Below are 19245 nucleotides of genomic sequence, written 5' to 3'. Positions count from 1 at the left end.
CTAAGTATTTTTTTAATGTGTAATATGCATAACTTTTATTTTTTTATATAAAAATAGGTAGACTTAAAAATATTTCCATTTTGGTAGAACTTAAACTTAAAATAGGACACTTATTTGTCTTACTAAATGGTCCATTAAAAACAAAGCACAAACAAAATCACCCTTATTTAAAGTAATACAATATAAAATATGTTCCTTTTACATGCTTAAACCTTAATCACTAGTAAATGGGGAAATAATAACTTTACAGTTTCAACAAATGAAGGTGAAGTTTTTTTGTGCAACAAGTAAATGATTACCTGTGAGTACTTCTTTAGTCCCTTTACATTTTGTTCCCATGTGCAGATCCCAGCAAGCCACATTTAGATGTATATGTCGTTTGTGTTAAATCTCATCTTCTCTTATCATCGTTAGGTGTCATTTTGGAAAAAATCAGCGGTAGCATGTGTACATTCTCGATCACGCCTGAACCGCACGCTGTAGACAGGTGATAGCATCGTTCCGGGGGGCATGTGCTAGCGGTGTGCTAACGATGTGCTAGCAATGTGCTAGCAGTGTGCTAGCAGTGTGCTAGCAGTGTGCTAGCAGTGTGCAAGCCTGACGGAATGAGAGGGCGGGATGGGGGACGGCTTATGGGGGAGGAGGTGGGCGTGGTTACAGCCTGCGTGGGAAAGAGGAGGAGGAGGAGGAGGAGGAGGAGGGGGGCTTGCAGCCGGAGCCCCCAGCCTCTGCGTGCCGGCGGTGGGTGCGCTTGGTGCTCTGTCCGGGGCACAGCTCCTCCAGGTAGGCCTGGCAGTACTGGCCGATCAGACGCACCTCCGCCTGGGAGGAGGAGGAGGAGAAGGCGGCGCCGGCGGCGGTCTGGGGGTCGGCGCCGGCGGGGGGCGCGGCGGCCTCGTGCCCGCGGTGGAGCGGGGGCACGTCGGTGGCGGTGAGCGCCTCCACGATCTCGCGGTCCAGGATGCGCAGGGCGATGCGGGCCACCGTGTGGCGGTAGTTGTTCTCCGTGGCCTGGCAGTGGTAGACGCCGGCGTCCCCCTGCACCAGCTCCTTCAGCAGCACGCCGTGGCCCGTCTTCAGCACCTCGTGCTCACGGTTCAGCTGGGCGGGGGGCGGGGGGGAGGATACACACGTCACACACTCAATGTGGAGCCTGGCTTCGAATGTTTGCCTCTCTTAGCTAAGCGGCAGCCTTGTGAGACCTCTCCTGGATCTCCTGAAGATCAGATCTCCAGGAGTTATGTTTTGGTTTCTCGTGGACGGTCAGTCTGGTCTCGAGGCCCGCCGAGAAGTGGTCACTCTGAGAAGTGAGTGAACCAGCGTGACACAACCATTCTATCATACATTTCGGTGGACACTCCCATGTGTTATGTTACTAACGGGTCGATTTCAAATTGGCTGGTTACGTTATCTTTAATGAGTGTAAGATAAGGGGGGCCGAATTGCGTCGTGACTTTGGTGGTTAGACTCCCAGCCGATAAGGTTCTGGGTTCGATCCCCTAATGTCCACAGCCTAAACCTGTAGGCGCCCTTGAGCAAGAGGCCCTAAACCTCTACCCTCTCCTTAAAGGTAACATATTATAGTGTGTGATAAGCCGATATGCCTCTTCTGACATCACAAGTGGGCGTGTCCACCTTGTTGTGTGCTGGATGGATCAGTCCACCAGCCTACCCAGTGGACTGTAGCAAACGTTGCTCATCTATCCGTCATCTAGTTGGACACGCCCACTTGTGATGTCAGAAGAGGCAGATTTTCAAAACGGCAATGGGAGAGGATATTTTCAGTGCAGTGTGTCTGCGTACCGGATCCACTCACCAGCTTCCTGCGGCCGTCCTTCTGCAGCAGCCACTTGACGCTGGCCTGCGGCGAGCGCGGCTGACACTCCAGGAACACGTTGCTGCCCTCCACGCCGAACTGCACCGCCTCGCGCAGACGCTTCTCTACTGGACACACACACACACACACACACACACACACACACACACACACACACACACACACACACACACACACACACACACACACACACACACACACACACACACACACACACACACACACACACACACACACACACACACACATTGATCCATCGTTTTGGATTACCATCTCATCCCTGTCGTTTGACCGTATATTGTGTTTCTGTCGGTTAAACTTGACGGCAGGATGCCCTTTGTTTGAATAGGTTGAGTTGGTGTTTGTACTTAGATTTAGTCTTCCTGTGTGGCAGTTGGTTTCTATAGTGTGGTTGTCACGGCGATCACGGTACCTTTGGAGTTGAAGCCGCGACACTGACGCAGCGGGTCTCCGTGCTTCACGTCCTGCCTTCTGCTCCGCCTGAGAAACACGACAAACTACACGTCTTAGAAAACAGGGGAGGAGGATTTTGTACAATTTGTAGAAAATTATAATTCTAATATTTCAGAGAATTTTAAGAATTTTAAGATAATTCTAACATTTTTGAAATTTTAAAAGAAACTTTAATATAGATATAATAGATATAAAATAATAAATTCAAGTGGTGGAGGTGAGACGAGCTGGTCAGCCCTCTGAGCCGCCAGCGTCAGCGCTTGACCCCTGACCTCTTGGCCGAGGGGGTGAAGGAGGCGCAGGTCTCCCCGTCCCAGGCGCAGTAGGGGTCCCGGGCCAGGCAGCAGTCGGAGCAGGCCCGGCCGTACACGCCGCAGCGGTGCAGGGACACCTGGGTCAGCCCGCGGTCCGACGTCACGTACAGCTGTTGCTGCACAGCGGAGGCAGAGGCAAACGTACTGAACTCTGGTCTTCATGATCCCTAATATAGCCGAACGCTGCAGGACTGAGTGTAAACACGTCGCTCACCCGTTTGGACGAAAGCTTCATCGTTTTGATCGTCGTCGGAGTCTGCCCGGAAAAACACAGTGGAAATGAAGTCATGGTTAATAAAGAGATTTAAGATCAGGACTTGAAGTTACTTAAGTTCCCAATGTGAGGTCCTGTTAAAAGTGAAGGTAAAATATAAATGGAGTGATGGTTAATAAAGAGACTTAAGATCAGGACTTGAAGTTACTTAAGTTCCCAATGTGAGGTCCTGTTGAAAGTGAAGGTAAAATATAAATGAAGTGATGGTTAATAAAGAGACTTAAGATCAGGACTTGAAGTTACTTAAGTTCCCAATGTGAGGTCCTGTTAAAAGTGAAGGTAAAATATAAATGAAGTGATGGTTAATAAAGAGATTTAAGATCAGGACTTGAAGTTACTTAAGTTCCCAATGTGAGGTCCTGTTGAAAGTGAAGGTAAAATATAAGCGATGGCGTTACCCTGAACACCTCCACCTCCTCCAAGATGAGCTGCTCCGTGCTGCTGGCGTCTTTAGGGAGAACGATGACCTTCTGGACCGTGCCCCGATCTGGAGGGAGACACTTTAAGCTGTATACTTCTTCACTGCGACTGTATATAGCAAGTTAGATGTTAAACATAATAAACAGAATACAGAGCCTTAAACAGTTTGTCTCTCAAACCTAAACAGTGCTTTAAAACACCAAACCCATGATTGTAGGAGGAGTGAAACGGTCATTATGCTAACCGAGTATAAGCAAAGCACATCCGTAGCAAAGTGAAATACGAGAAACAAAATTGTTTCCTGTTACTTGAAACCTTGTATAGTCATTCCAATAATATGGTATTCTTAGCATTCCTTGTAAGTCACTTTGGATACGATGAAGTATCCACTAAATTGAAAGAACATGTGAGATTTGAATGCCTAATGGGACCTTGCCAAATACACAGAATAAAGGCCTCAAAATGCTTCTGCATGTTCATGTGTGAATCCTTTGTGCACGCCATGCTACAATGTTACAAACATCTTTCAAGGTATAAATCTCTGCAACATACGCAAAAGTTTCCTTACACCAAATGTACAGAGTGATGCATCAACCAACCAACAACCACTAGGCCGCATCTGTGGCTAATAAAAAATAAAGTCAGCCCCCTTTTCCTCCGGCAATAACTGGTGATCACACGCCTCCTTTGTTTTGTATAAAGCTCACCTGTTCCCAGGAAGAGCACCTCGTACTTCCCGTCGGTGGCGTCCACGATGTCCACGGCGACGGAGGTGAAGCGGTGGTCCCCCGCCGTGCTGAGCACCAGGGGCCGCTTGTGCAGCGGGTACACGGGCTGGTACATGAGGGGGTGCGCCCGCACAAAGTTCACCGCCTCGTCTGAGAACTCCTTGGTGGAGCGCAGCCCCGGGGTGAACGTCCCCCCGGGGCACTGCCGCGGGGACCACCGGAGACAACGCGTCAACAACCACGTTAACAAAAGCAACGACAACCACGTTAACAACAACAACAACAACAACATGCTCATCGACAACATCATCATCACCATCTGCAGCATCTTCATCAACAACAACAAAAACAATTTCAGTATCAACCACAATAAAGAAAACATGACGTCAACAACAACCTGATAACAACAACAGAGTCATCAACCACAACATTTCAGCAATCAACACAGTTGACAACAACACCAAGAAAACTGAACTCAAACCTAACTAAATAAGGTGACTCTAAATGATGCAACAAGCTAAACGTTTGTTTGTTTACGTCGTAGTTTGCGCGACTGGCCCAGTTTGTTGTGAATTTCTACTGTGACAAGTAAGCACTCGAATCTTCATTCTTCAATGAGAACTCTGAGCGGCGTACATGGTTTCAGAGACAGGAAACTACTGACACCACTGCGGGTTCTCACCGTTCCGGGGCGGGGGTAGGGGATCTTGCCCGTGTAGGGGGTCCACTGGTAGTTGTGTCCGTGTTTGTGGGAGAAGGGCCCGTTGAAGACGTTCCTGATGTCGGACATGGCGTACACGCACACCGCGGAGCCTTTGAACACGGACCTGAACCCCAGAGGACACCACAAGTAAGAAAAACAACAACAACTCCTTCCGTAAAAGGGGCGTGGCTGTTGTCCTGTTGCTTACCCAGCGGTGGCGAAGACCCCGTACACGACGGGATTGCGGGCGTCTTGCGTGGGCAGGATGAACACGTCCCCTGCAGAGGTTCAAAGAGTCTGCGTCATAAGGAGTGGACACGCCCACTTGTGATGTCAGAAGAGGCTGATTTTCAAAACGGCTTGTAACGGCTAAATCACACTCACACCTGGCGTGACACATATGTCACCTTTAAAGCAGCCATTAAAAGAAGAACCAAACGGACCCCTCCTTTTAAACATACTGTCAGGTTTTGTTCATGCTGGTAAACACCCCTAAATCCAGTTTAATTAAGCAGAGGATGAGTGTGTCCCATCAACTCCATCAACGACGACCGGGTAACCATATCAATCAGAGGTAATGCCTGCGATAACACGTGTTAACCCATAGAGGGAGCCCTCTAATGCAAACCAAATCTGTATGGGCTTGGGTCCTCCTTTAGTGGTGGACCTACTCAGCTCGTCGAAGTGCGTCTCCACCCCGTCGCCCCCGGTTACAGAGCACACCAGCCGCGCCTTCAGGAAGGTGGTCCACTTGTTGACCAGCGACCTTTGACCTCCGTCGTCGTTCTGCAAGTCAAATCCAGAGGTCCAGGGTGACTCATGAGGCGGATGGTGGATACATATGAGCTTATCGTGGTGTTCAGGTCTCAAGAGTTAGGCGGTTAGAGTTAGGTGTTAAGTGTCCAGGAGTGAGAGAGGGTTTAGTGGTGTAAGTGTTTGAGCGGTTTGTTGTGAAATGGCTAGGGTTAGATAGAGTTAGTGTCAGATGGTTAGGTGGTTAGGAGCTAAAGGATAAGGTTAGGGGGTTAGGGTGGTCCTCACCAGAGACAGGGGGCCCAGCCTGGACACCGTGATGGGGTTAGGTTTAGGGGGTTAGGGGTTAGGGTAAGGGGGTCCTCACCGGACCTCACTAGGGTTAAAGGGTTAGAGGGTTGGGTTTAGGGGGTTAGGGGTTTAGTTGGGGGGGGGTCCTCACCAGACAGACGCGGCCCACCCGGGACACCATGATGGGGTTGTTCCCCCCAGTAGAGTCCAGGCTCTTCTCCCTGAAGAAGAAGTAGAGCTTGTCGTCGTTGGCCTGCGCACTGTCAGGGATCTTCTGGATCTTCACAAACACCGGCTCTACGGGTCAGAGGTCAGGTCCCAGGAGGGGGAGGAGTGTTGTGAGGCGAGTGTTCAATAAAGAGATCAATCAATCAAGATACTAATGTTACTAATGTGAACAAGTTGGATCCCTTTTTTATTTTGTGGGCTTTTTTTTTTGTTGCCCTCATGGACCGCACAGTGAAGAGAGACCGGGAAGCAGGTTGGAGAAGAGATGGAGCGACAGCTAGCGTAGGAAGCGGGAATCGAACCCGGGTCGCTACAAGGTACACTGCCTCTGTGGTTGGCGCACTAGTGGGTAGAGACAACAAGGGCGGATCTTTTTGTCTTCTAGAATGGATTTACCAAGATGTGAATACTGGTCTTTATGTCAGACTATATAAACACTAAGCTACATCCCATCCCAATCCAGAGACAATCCCCCTCCTTTCCTCCTAGCATTACATGTACATGGGTCAGGTGGGGGTCAGGTGGGGATCAGGTGGGGGTCCGGTGGGGGTCTGGTGGGGGTCCGGTGGGGGTCCGGTGGGGGTCTGGAGTGGACAGTGTGTGTGTGTGTGTGTGTGGAGAGCTACCGTTGAGCCAGCGGGAGTCGTACTGCTCCGTGCGGACGGCGGGCCGGTCCCCCAGCGTCCTGAAGATAGCGGGGTCCGTCCCCATGAAGTCCACGTGGACCCCCGCGTACAGGTTACCGTCTAGAGAGGTACAGAGAGTGAGAGAGAGTGAGAGAGAGAGAGTGAGAGAGGGCGAGAGACACAAACAAAGGGACAGGGACACACAGAGAGCGAGAGAGAGACAGAGACAAACCACGGGATAGGGCTCGTTGCCAGGGTAACAATACAGCGTTTGAAATTAAAAGACCCGAAGGAAAAAAAAAAAGCAAGGAAAGGTCACAAAGGTCACAGGAAAGGTCGTCAGAGTGACGACCAAAAAGAGTGAGACTCACTAATGAGCGTGGCGGCGTTGGCTCTCCGGGGGTCGTACGAACACTTCCCCTTCCCAGAATCCACCTGGCCCGGGACCAGTCTGAACACGTAGTCCTGGAGAGGGAGAGGAGACGACCACTGGGTAGTCCGCTTATTGTCTTATAAATCATAGTTATACAGGAAGACAGAAGCCGGGGGGGGGGGGGGGGGGGGGGGGGGGTGGACGTAACCACGGTGACTGCTGCACAACATGTGTGTGAAAAATGAAATAACCTGGTTGAGGGCATGGGTGGGGAAAAAAGCCATGGTTGTGTGTGTGTGTGTGTGTGTGTGTGTGTGTGTGTGTGTGTGTGTGTGTGTGTGTGTGTGTGTGTGTGTGTGTGTGTGTGTGTGTGTGTGTGTGTGATTTTGAGTGTGCGTTTCAGTGCGTGTGCATTTCAGTGTGATTTTGTGTGCGTGTGCGTTTGTGTAGGCGTTGAGTGGGTGAGTGTGTGTAGCCGTTTGAGTGTGCGTTTCAGTGTGTTTTTGTGTGTGTGCATGTGTGTAGGCGTTGAGTGTGTGAGTGTGTGTAGCCGTGTGAGTGTGTGAGTGTGTGTAGCCGTGTGAGTGTGTGAGTGTGTGTAGCCGTGTGAGTGTGCGTTTCAGTGCACCTCTGCCCTCCAGCCCCGGTTGATGAAGGTGCAGACGGGTTTGTAGGCCCCCGTCCCGCAGGTGTACAGGTGGGTCCTGTTCCACGGCTCCATCAGACGCACAAAGTTGGCACATTCTCCCTGGTCAAGAAACACATTTTACATCCAGAATGATGTTATGATATTCAATCACACACACGTCCAAAAGAGCTAGGGTAATGGTGCTATTGTCAAGGAATAAGACACAAAATAGAAAATAGAGAATAGAAAAAAGAAAGACAAAACTAAAAGTACAGCAAAACGAAGAAGACAAACACACAAAAATTAAATATACGTACACATATTAAATACGAATTATACGGAAAAATATGAAACAGAATGATTGTTCAACTGAAATGAAAGTTCCACATTGAACATGCACATAATTACCTCTGATGTGGCATATCAAAGCGCACTGTTAATGACATGAATATTCATTGAGTGCAGGACAGACTGACCTGCCCCCCCTTCCCAGTCATCCGGCACTCCGCTTTCCTCTCTGCAGACGCCGGCCAGTGGATCTGAGGCACGGAGAGATGACACAACAATGGGTCAACTTCATGATCAACCAGAAGGCAGACTCTAAGAGTTGTGACAGACTCATCTGGGAATATTCTTTGGGTCCTATTTGAGAACCCATATTTTTGAGCGAGATCCACAACGTACACGTCAACTAGGACTTCAGCCCCACCGGTTGAGTTGACTTGAGCGCCATGCCCCAAAACCCTTTACCGGTTCCTTCAACGACATCTCGATTAAAGGTGACATTATACCACCAGGTGTGAGTCATTAGCCGTTACAAGCCATTTTTAACATCAGCCTCTTCTTACATTACAAGTGGGCGTTTCCACCTAGTTGTATGATGGATAGATGAGCAACGTTTGCTACAGTCCACTGGGAAGGCTGGTAGACTGATCTATCCGGCACACAGCTAGGTGGACACGCCCACTTGTGATGTGAGAAGAGGCCGATTTTCAAAACGGCTTGTAACGGCTGATCACACTCACACCTGGTGGTATAATACGTCACCTTTAACTACAAGTCGCCTTGGGAGAAAGACTTCTGATGACCCAAAGTGAAGGAGGTTCTCAGAGGAGCGAGGCTTACGATGAGCGGCTCCTTGTTGACGTTGTGCATGTCCAGCGCCACCAGGTACTCTCGGCAGCCCAGGTAGAGCCGGCCCTGGTCCTGGTCCATGTGCAGGATGCGGTAGTCGCTGGTGTTGAAGGAGAAGGAGAAGGGCCGGGCCGTCCGCGTCTCCATCAGCTCTGTCCACACGGAACAGACCATCGTCAACACCAGCGACACAGCCGCCAGCAACACAAACCATCATCACCAACACACCATCACAGACCATCGTCAACACCAGCGACACAGCCGCCAGCAACACAAACCATCATCACCAACACACCATCACAGACCATCGTCAACACCAGTGACACAGCCGCCAGCAACACAAACCATCATCACCAACACACCATCACAAACCATCGTCAACACCAGCGACACAGCCGCTAGCAACACAAACCATCATCACCAACACCATCACAGACCATCATCAACACCAACACAAACCATCATCACCAACACCATCACAAACCATCGTCAACACCAGCGACACAGCCACCAGGAACACAAACCATCATCACCAACACCATCACCAGCAACTCCATTAACAACACAGCCACCACCACCAAACACAAACCACCAATACCAACACATCATCCATAAAACAGCCACCGCCAACAACAACACAATCACCAATGCCAACCCCATCCACACCAACACAGACACCAGCAACACAACCAACACAACCAGCACCAAGACCACAACCACCAACGACACCACCACAAACAACACCACAGTTTTGGAGAAGAAGAGAAGAATAGGGAGTTTTCAAAGGGAATATAAAAAGATGGGCTGTCGGTTGAATTCTACGGTAGCAAATTAACGTAGGAAGAGGTAAAAAACATTTGACAATAACAATAAATACGTACATAACAATAAAACTGCTAATAATTTGCAGACACGTATTAGAAATGTATGGGAAATGTTGGATGTTTGAGGTTTTGTTCTTTATAATGTTGAACCATCTATTTGATGGTCATGAAACATCCCCCTCCATGTTGTAATAGTTACACGGCACAGCCATGAAATACTTTACATTCCCTCAACATGAAGTCTTTGACTGCGTCTTCTCATGACAGCCGCCACCGATGTCCTCCGCGCAGACACAGGGAGGCGTGGCCTGACACTAACACGCTGCATGTGCATCACGGATCAAAAGACAGAATCCACGGAGCATCCCAAACATCGCGGCGCCGCGGGGCGCGTGGCGTAACCTTTTGTCGGAGGTGAATGTGCACGTGTTTGTAAGGCGTGACCGTCTGCCTAGAAAAGGCTTCTATTCTCAGGAGCCGATCCAAACTGGGATCCATCCTGAAGATCAACGGTCTGTTGGTCAGGGTTAGACCAGGGTGTGGACACACACACACACACACGCACGCACGCACGCACGCAAACACAGACACACATACACACACACACACACACAAACACCAAGCCAATAGAAAATAAGCCAATCTAGGCTATTTTTGACATTAAGGTGAAAGGGACTTCCCAGTACCAGGAGCCTATCAAACACTGGCTCGCTGCGACACCGCAGGGGCTCAAACAGGCGAACCCTGGATTGAATTGAAAGGCGAACGCTCAACGTGCCAACGCCTAATGACTGCAGTCATTCAGGTTGGCAGCTCCAGCGTTTTGAAGGCAAATTTGGAGCGAGGGGGGGGGGCAGCAGCTCAGGATGTGGGGAGCTGGTCGTCTGGCAACAGGAACGATGCTGGATCGATTCCCGGCTCCACCCAGCTTAGTGTCAAGGTGTCCCTGAGCAAGACCCCTCACCCTAATTGCTCCCCACGAGCTGGCTGGCTGTTCCCTCGCATGGTTGACTCCGCCGTTGGTGTGTAAATGTGTGTGTTAATGGGTGTATGTGATGCACTAAAGGCACTTAGGGTCTGCAGGATTAAAGTGTGATATAGATGCAGTCCTAATGTCCCACTACAGTGGTCAGACAGAGATGGAGGTAGATGATTCAGTTGTCGGACTGCTCGTCTCCAAACCGACAACCGACGTTCCTGAGTGACATCACCTGCTGAAGCCTACAGTGACGCGGTCAGGGGCAGCTGTCCCCACTAAACACACTGTCAGTTTACACAGTGCATGGAAAACACGCCACTCACATTTGGCATTGAGTTTCATACAGCTGCGAACATGCCGACAGAATATACATTAACTGCTGTTTGTGTACATTAACCTGCAGTTAACCGCAACCTGCAGTTTGATTATAATATTTGGGTGCTTGATTTAACTTCATGATTTGATTTTAAATATACTTTATCCTTTATTTATTCTACATTTTATGGTGAAACGTATTGTATATTTAAAACATATATATATTATATTCTTATATTCTTGTTGCATAAGAATTTCATCTCCAGCATGACCTTGTATTTAACTGTGCATTTGATGATAAAACCCTTTGACCTTCTGGAATACACATGTTTCAAAATGCTACAATGTGTGCTGGGTCCTTCAGTATGTTTAAATGAATATCAAAATAAAAACACTTTTTTCGATCATAGAAGGAGCAAATAATCCATCTTACCCTTGTAGGAGAGATACACCCTGGGGGCTGCCTGGAAGTCACCATGGCAACAGTACACACAGCATCCCAAAAAGTACAGGAGAGAGGGGAGTAGCAGGGGGACGGGGCTGGTTGCCATGGCGAGGAGAGCGGCGTTTCCCTTTGGGGATTAAAGAGGAAAAGGTTAAAGCCAACGTGGATCTAGAGATACAGAGACACCCTTTGTCGAGAGATGAACACTGAATATAATGTAAAAAATATATATATTGTACAAAACCTCTCTTGCCTTTGCCTTCTCCCCTAGGCAGAGTTACAACTGACACCTGATGTCGCAGGGTACATCCAGTGACATCCTTGTAAACAAAGTATTTAATTGGTTCGAGTGGGCGAGTTCCCATTTCCATACCTGGTTTCCGATTTCCTATTCCTGACTCAAGGAATAAAGGACTTCCTTCCTTGTCAAATACATCAACGTCAAATCTGATCCATTTCTCTGACTGCATCACCAAATTCGTGCGGAATGGTTTAATCAATGATATCACAGCTGGAGGCTGTTTTACTACAGAAGCAAGCAGGCATGAATGCTCCTCCACTGAAACATCCCATCAATCAAACCCTGAAATCACACCCCACCTTCTATTTTGCCCCACCCGAATAGTGACAGTCCAACCCAGTCAACGTTTAAAGAGAACGGCCGCAGCCCAGCGGGTGCATCTACGTAAGGCTTAGGGCGCACTCACACTAGGCAAAGTTGCCCTGTACCGTACTCAAGTACGATTGCCTCTCCCCCCCTACTGTGCCGCTAGCCTGTGCTCACACTAGGCAATCTCAACTGGGCCTGAGTACGGTTGCCTCTTGTGCATATAGGTTGCGTATCCGTGCGTGCTTGTCGGCTCATTAGCATCTGTACCGTGGCCTGAGCACACCTCTCCGAAGTGTACTGAGGCCACGGAATTGAACTGTACTTGAGTACGGATGGCGTGCTCACACTAGCCAAACGATCTAGACTTTAGGGGGCAAACGTACTCAGGCATGGTACAGATGACCTAGTGTGAGTGCGCCCTTGTTTCCTTCTCAACCAGCGCTTGAGGAAGATCCCATACTTCGCTCCTGTTCTCCTACTGCTCCATCCACTGCTCAACTACGTGTTCTTTTTAAACGTTTCCCTCCACCCCTGGTAGGAGGATGAACCACTCGCGCGGTGCTTGAAGGTTGGTAGGGCAACAGGAAGAGGGCTGAGTGCGTGTTAAGTGTGTACTAAACCGTCACAGCAGTAATTACAAGCCGCAGGTGACTGCAGTGTGATATTATTGGCCCCGGGGAGAATGTTTGCCCAGAATATAGTAAATCCTTCGGCAGGGCTGAGCTGAAGGGATGGGCAGCTAAATGACAGCTTACACAGTCCCGGCTCGGAATTACAACATGCAGGCGGGCAGACAACACACACACACAGAGGGAGAGAGACATGCGGCGAGAGACCGACAGAGAGAGAGACAGACAAGACGAGGAGAGACAGAAGAAGAGTGAGACACACAGACAGACAGACACACCTAGACAGACAGGAGAGACAGAGAAAGAGAAAAAGAGAGAAACCGGTCCAGACCCAGGTAGACTAATAGCCGGTGGTTAACACAAGTACAGTGTGCAAACTAAACTGAATAATCAAAGTGCTGGTCATTCCCTAACAACGGATGTTTTCCGTTTGGGTGTTGCCGGCCTCTCCCTAACATCAACTACTCTGTGTTGAGCCATTTCAGTTTGCCGTGGATGTTACTGTTTTACCGAAATAATGCATCCACTCCTCAAACAACACAGTCTAACGTGCTCACTGTGCTTCAACTCGAGTGTCCTGTATATATATACATTTTTTTATTGATATCATCCTCATCGTTCCGTCTTAGTAACAACCACATTGTGTTTAACCCCACAACTCCACACCAAGATCAAAGCAGAGAGAAAGTGCAAAGTGTTCTGGTAAACATGACATAAAGTCTGAACAGTGAGAGTAAACGTTTACAGAACCGAGGAGGGACCGTCGATCGCCAAGTCTTCCTCTGTATGGTTTCAGCATTGCAAAAATAATAATGACTATAACATAACTATAGTCACCCGACTCATTGTCACACTTGTTATTTAGGATCTCTCCCTTTCTCTCTCTCTCTCTAGTCTCTCTCCATGTTAAGTGTAACTCAAATAACTTCCTTGAGTGCGGTGACCGAGTCGTCTTTCTGAGCGTAGTGTGTCGCGTTGCCTCCATAATGAATGTACGATGCTATGTTGTGCTATAAATTCCACCTGACGCCATCGTCAGTAGTAAGAGCCAGGCGAAGATGAGACTGGGATACGGTTTCATAGTCTGGCCATGTCAAATAGCTTTTCTTGTTATATATATAAAAATATACACGTCATTATGGCATTATTATGAATCCTTATTATGGGCAAGAAAAACCCTGGATTCACCCGATATAAATGTTAAAACAACTTTCACATTCCAAATACAACTGTACACTATTTAGACAAAGAAAGATGTACAATTACATATGTTGCATATAAATATACAACACCAAATTACAAGGTGAAAGAACGAACCACTAACAAAACCTGGACTACAATAAAAGCTGGACTATCATAGAGCTGGACTAAAATGAACCTGGACTAAAATGACCCTTGACTAAAATGAACCTGGACTATAATGAAACCTGGACTATAATAAAACCTGGACTATAATCAAAGCTGGACTACCATAAAGCTGGACTGTCATAAAGCTGGCCTGGGTTCAGGGACGGGCCTCGGTCTCTCGGTCCCGTGGTGCCTGAGCGACCCAAATGCCAGCGGCGATGGGCTCTCCCCACGCAACAGGACCGAAGCAGGGCGCTAACGTCACCCCGTATTCATGTGCGTGGTGATCCAAAACTCCCCCCCCCCCCCCCCCGCCCCGGCCCGCCGCCCCGCCAAGGCTTGTGCCTGCTTGTAAATCCTGCCCCCAGAGATCCCAGTCCCACCCACCCCCCACCTCAAAGCCCTATCACCGTGGCCAAGGCTGCGCCACATGAGCAGGGGTCCATTAAAGCGAGCGTCACCCCTCCTGCCCGACTGCACAAATCTCCCTGTCCCCCCCCTGCCGTATTGTGACACCTGTTTCCCTGCGCTTTGCGCTCGTCATTTGCACAATAAAGGCGGCATTCCTCTCCCCGCTGCTGCAGTTATTTTCCGTGCTATTCATACGCTGCAGCTGTTTTTGATGGCACCCCCCCCCCCCCCCTCACAACAACGCCATCGTGTGTGGTGACAAGAACCCCTTTTTCTGCCATGTTGTGTTTCGTTTTACTGTTTGATTCCCCTCAGCCTTAGCAAGATAAAGCCCTACGGCCGAAGGGGAGAGTAAGGAGAGAGGCGGGAGAGAGCAGGAGAGAGTAGTAGAGAGTGAGTAGGAGAGAGTAGTAGAGAGTGGTAGGGAGAGGGTAGGGAGAGAGTAGGGGAGAGAAGGAGAATAGAGGAGAGTAGGGAGAGGGGAGAGTAGGGAGAGGGGAGAGTAGGGGGGAGAGTAAGGGGAGAGTAGGGAGAGAATGAGGTAGGCCCGCTGACGCAAAATATGACAAACTACAGCGCTAAAAATAAACAAACAAGGCCTTGGGGGATAACAAAGGGATGAGTGCATTCCAGATATGGGGCACCCCTGTCATGTTCCACCCCCCCCCCCCCCCTACACACTCCTACCCCCCACCACTAATAACCACCTGATGAACAGAGGCTCTGCCATTGGTGGTGATCCAGGAGCCGTCCAGAATTGGGAGGGAGTTCATATCCTGCGGTCGGGAACAGCTGAGAGAGTATCTCTCCTCACATGGTGTCGTTGACGCCAGCGGACAATACCGCTCGCCGTCAAAGCTGCCGCGGCCTTAGGAGGGGACGGGCCGCACGGGGAGGGGGGGGGGGGATTAGGGGGTGACATTCTGGCGCGCGGAAGCCGGGCCGCGTCTGCTTTTGAAGATCGTGACGCGCATGCATGCTTTATGACCTCGGCGCACACGCTGCGGCCGTATTAATAGTACGTAATAAGCCTGTAAGACACACACACACACACACACACACACACACAGTTTCAAACAGTGACCTGACCATACTTAGTACAGAAAAAAAATTCTGATCAATTTTCAATTACGTTTTTCCGATCAATCAATACAGAGGCCAATGTATAAGATATGACCCTCTAAGATATGTGGAAATAGTCATGTTCTCCCTCATGTGCATGACCCCGGTTTCAGACAGCTTCAGGGTCCAAGTGATCATGCAAGAGCGCCAATGCATTAAAATCTCATTATCAGACATTATCTTCAAAGCTGAACACTTTTAATCTCAGTGTCTATAACCAGGGCTGGCAAGGGCAGCAGGAGACGACTTTATCATCCGTTTATACTCTCTGCCATCTGACAGCAGAGCAGAGATGATACAAGCCTAGGGTCAACACAGGTTCATGTGTACACTGTACACTGCTTCTGTTGGTCACACGGTGCTTTTGCTTGTGTCACGCAAACATGGTAGTTTATTACAGGGTTTATTACTCTGAAGAATGCTAATAGCTAAAAGCAAAATACCGCTCAGGGTAGTAACCAGCAGTGAGTATAAAAGACCAGACCCCAGCCACAGTGATGAGTGGGTGGAGAGTGCGAGATAAGATGGAAAGATGTGGATCTGAAAATAGTGAGAAGAAATTATGTCTGTAATTATGTCTGAGAAGAAATGATGTCTTTGCTTCCAATACATGGAAGCAAAGTCAAAAGTGGGGTAAAGCAGTGACGCGTTTATCCAACCCATCTTGAAATCCTGCTACTTTACACATTCCTGCACCCAATGGCAATTTATCCCCAAAGTAGTGTTACTACTGTGCTTTAGAAATAGACTACTTAACAACATTAAGTATTAGCTTTTTTAATGCCCGGAAGAAATTCCAGACATTCTGATGGAGCAGGACATTCACAAAAGGGGTCACACTCTTTTGTGGGGGGTCACACATTCACACTGTGATCAATAACGACAGGAATTATGTTGATGTTGTTGGAAAATATTTGCTGGTGTAAATTACACATTCAGAGTGAGTGAGTGAGTGAGTGATGGAATGCTCTGTGGTTCTCATAGTACACACACACATTCAGTCAAGAATATTGGCTCTCATGTATTTTACTCAGAGGGTACAAACATACATTCAATAATATTTTGCACGTAATGTCAATTTCAATCCAATGCAATTTGAAATTCAGATTTGAAAATGTTTTTAAATATACATTAGTCAAGGTATGGGACAATATTTAACAAATGTTACCAGGCTGTCTGAACATGCCAACATTTGTCTTGGCACAATAAAAGCTGTGTATTAACTGCTTGAAGTCAATAACTTAGTAAAATTATTAGTATTTATTTATTTAAAAACAAGGCATCCATTGATTCCTATTTTTGAGGTGGTGTATTGTCAAAACAAATCTCACACACACACACACACACACACACACACACACACACACACACACACACACACACACACACACACACACACACACACACACACACACACACACACACACACACACACACACACACACACACACAAAGCCGTTAGCTGACCCCTGATGCCACACTTACACAGGTAGTCATGGCAACAGGTCTTAGGGGGGCCCGATGTGTCAGCCCCCACTCTCCTCAGCAAAACACGCTCAAGGACGATTCTCCAGGACGGACTGAGGCTACTATGTCGTTTCACTAGTCTTTAACAGTCTTTAACAGGAATTCCTGTCTTTAACAGGAACCACTTCATTGTCGTCAGGGCAACTAAGAAATGGGCTTTGTTAAATGACTCGCACGAATGAAAAAGTATGAAAAATCTATACATCAGAATACCAGAAGCGTTTCACAGTCCCAGAGGTAAAAGGTCCACGACGCCTCGAGAATCTAATCCCACGTCTGAAAAAGTGTTTTTGAGCGGAGGCCAAAAGAGGAATGTTAATCTCCCGCCGCCGACAAAGATGTGAGACGGCTGCCACGCCGTGTTATGCTAACCCAAAAGTGTGTAAAGCACATCAAGGAGCTGGCGACACATACAGTAATCCAGCTGGCAGCCCTCCAAACCAACTCCACCCAAAGTAATTCCCCCGTAGCCGTCAGGAGCGCTCCCTAAATCCCAGGATTCACCGCGGACCCATTAGGTCTCATGACTCGAGGGGGGGGGGGGGGGGGGGGTAGAGACGCAGTAATTAGGCCTAGATGGTTCCCACACAAAGGCTCCCAGGAGCCTTCAAGGTAGGCCCGATCCCCCCTTAACCCTCCACTTGAGCCCTGCTTGCGGTGGATCACGCTTCAAGCTCCACACTTCTCGGACGTCCTTGAGGGGGGAAAAGTCAAACTATATCTCTGACCGTCTCGGACTGTTCTGAGACCCTGATATAGGATGGGCACCCTGGTCGCTTGATCCGCTGGGGAGAGAACCATGCCAAAGTGTCTATAATATCAACATCTAAGGTTCGATAGCGGTCCTATGGTACATGTCATCTTCTTGCTGTTTATACACACTCTCTCGTCAATCTTCACTGTCCTGTCCATGACGGGCAGACCAGAAAATGTTTTACACATTAAGATTCCCCAAGTCAAATTGAAAAAGGAATTGAGTTTATATAGGCCTATGTTTGTCCAGTCGTAAAACCACCACAACTGTATTTGTTTATGATTGAATTGTGTGTGCCAATTTAGGAATAGAACATTCTGGTATGTTGTAGACCTACTAAGTCTGACCACGAGTCAGACTCAAGTACACTTTCTCTAAGCAGCTAACTTTATCACTTGATCTTAGCTGACAAGTCTTAGTTTTCCTATTTTCATTTTGGGGGAATGCCACAAATCCCTCTTATTGGCATGCTTTTTCTGGCCTGTGGGAGTCTAGTCTCTGTCTCACTAGGCAATGTAACAAAACGTTATCAGTGTGAGAAGGGATGAACCAAGGTGAAAGGTGGATTGCTAATTTCCTATAAATAATAGGCATATAAATAATGAGGTTTTATCACTGTTGTTTCTTGTTCAGATCACATATTTTTGGTTGACATATCAGTGGACCGTTGGGCATTCATTACATTTTTGTTCTGTTTTCATACATTTTTTAAACATTATGCTAACAAAACCAAAATATCCCTCTGGCATGTTCTCATGGTCAAGTTGATAAGAAAACGATGTTCCTTTAATAGCTTGAATAATAAACACTTCAAGCCTTACATCATTACTGGATAAACATTACTATAAAAAAAATTAATGAATAACAATACATTTTAATTCATCGCTTACCTTATAAGAACAAGCCAACATTTTTAATAGGCCTACATAGTAGCCTAAACAACAACAATCTTAAGTCAGATGGCAAAAAAAAAAAATATATATCCTTGTTCCATCAGTAGGTTTTATATGTGCGTATGAATAATTTAGGTCTATTGAGGTAAAGTAGACGGACCTAAATAAACCTTACAACGACAGTTAGTTGTGCTCAAAATGATGATAATGGATGGCTCAGGGCTTGAGGTATAAATCAGAAACTCACTTCAGAGCGGTGGTCTCTGCTCGGGTCTGCAGGGATGCGGTGACTCGGACCTCCACGTTAAACCCGCTCCTCGACGGTTCCCACCGTGAACGCACTCAACTTTTCCTCCGGTCCTCTCTCCTTATCCACTTAACAACCCGGTGGTCCTAATCACGTCACCGTCTCGCGTTTCCGAAGTAAAAAAATAAATAAAATAAATGTTGCTTGCCAATTCAGAGTAATTAACCTTTTTTTCTCTCTTTTATAGCGTCAATAAGCAGACTCCTTCAACCCAACGTGTGACACGTCCAGAAGTTGCGCAGCATGTCCGCAGGTGTTTCCACACGACCACTTCTCCGCACTTGTTCCGTCTTTCTCCA

At 47.9% G+C, this 19245-nt stretch overlaps 1 protein-coding gene across 1 annotated transcript; it reads right to left on the bottom strand.

Annotated features, from left to right (window-relative positions):
- Positions 1–34: 34 nt before the first annotated feature.
- Positions 35–19016, bottom strand: LOC311359461 (semaphorin-3F-like). The gene is made up of 18 exons (XM_084479481.1): positions 18887–19016; positions 11335–11473; positions 8775–8935; positions 8126–8188; positions 7650–7769; positions 7020–7113; positions 6649–6768; positions 5946–6091; positions 5422–5536; positions 4959–5028; positions 4730–4874; positions 4027–4249; positions 3298–3386; positions 2840–2881; positions 2584–2741; positions 2271–2338; positions 1817–1941; positions 35–1101 (listed from the first exon to the last, which is right to left on the bottom strand). Exons 2-18 carry the CDS (start codon positions 11450–11452, stop codon positions 655–657), a joined length of 2304 nt encoding a protein of 767 aa, XP_084335607.1. The 5' UTR covers positions 11453–11473; positions 18887–19016; the 3' UTR covers positions 35–654.
- Positions 19017–19245: the final 229 nt, after the last annotated feature.

Source organism: Micromesistius poutassou (assembly GCF_964030765.1).
Source record: "Micromesistius poutassou genome assembly, chromosome: 15".
NCBI lineage: Eukaryota > Metazoa > Chordata > Actinopteri > Gadiformes > Gadidae > Micromesistius > Micromesistius poutassou.
Note: the sequence above shows the minus strand (reverse complement) of the source record. Positions and strands in the feature narration are given on the sequence as shown.

Bases quoted from the DNA above. Each gene is read 5' to 3' on its own strand.
- LOC311359461 (XM_084479481.1), bottom strand. From the start codon at position 11,452: ATGGCAACCAGCCCCGTCCCCCTGCTACTCCCCTCTCTCCTGTACTTT. The intron at 3,387-4,026 runs GTGAGCTTTATA...GTCTCCCTCCAG, and splicing joins GGTGCTCTTCCTGGGAACAG to ATCGGGGCACGGTCCAGAAG. The intron at 1,102-1,816 runs GTGAGTGGATCC...CCCCCCGCCCAG, and splicing joins AGGACGGCCGCAGGAAGCTG to CTGAACCGTGAGCACGAGGT.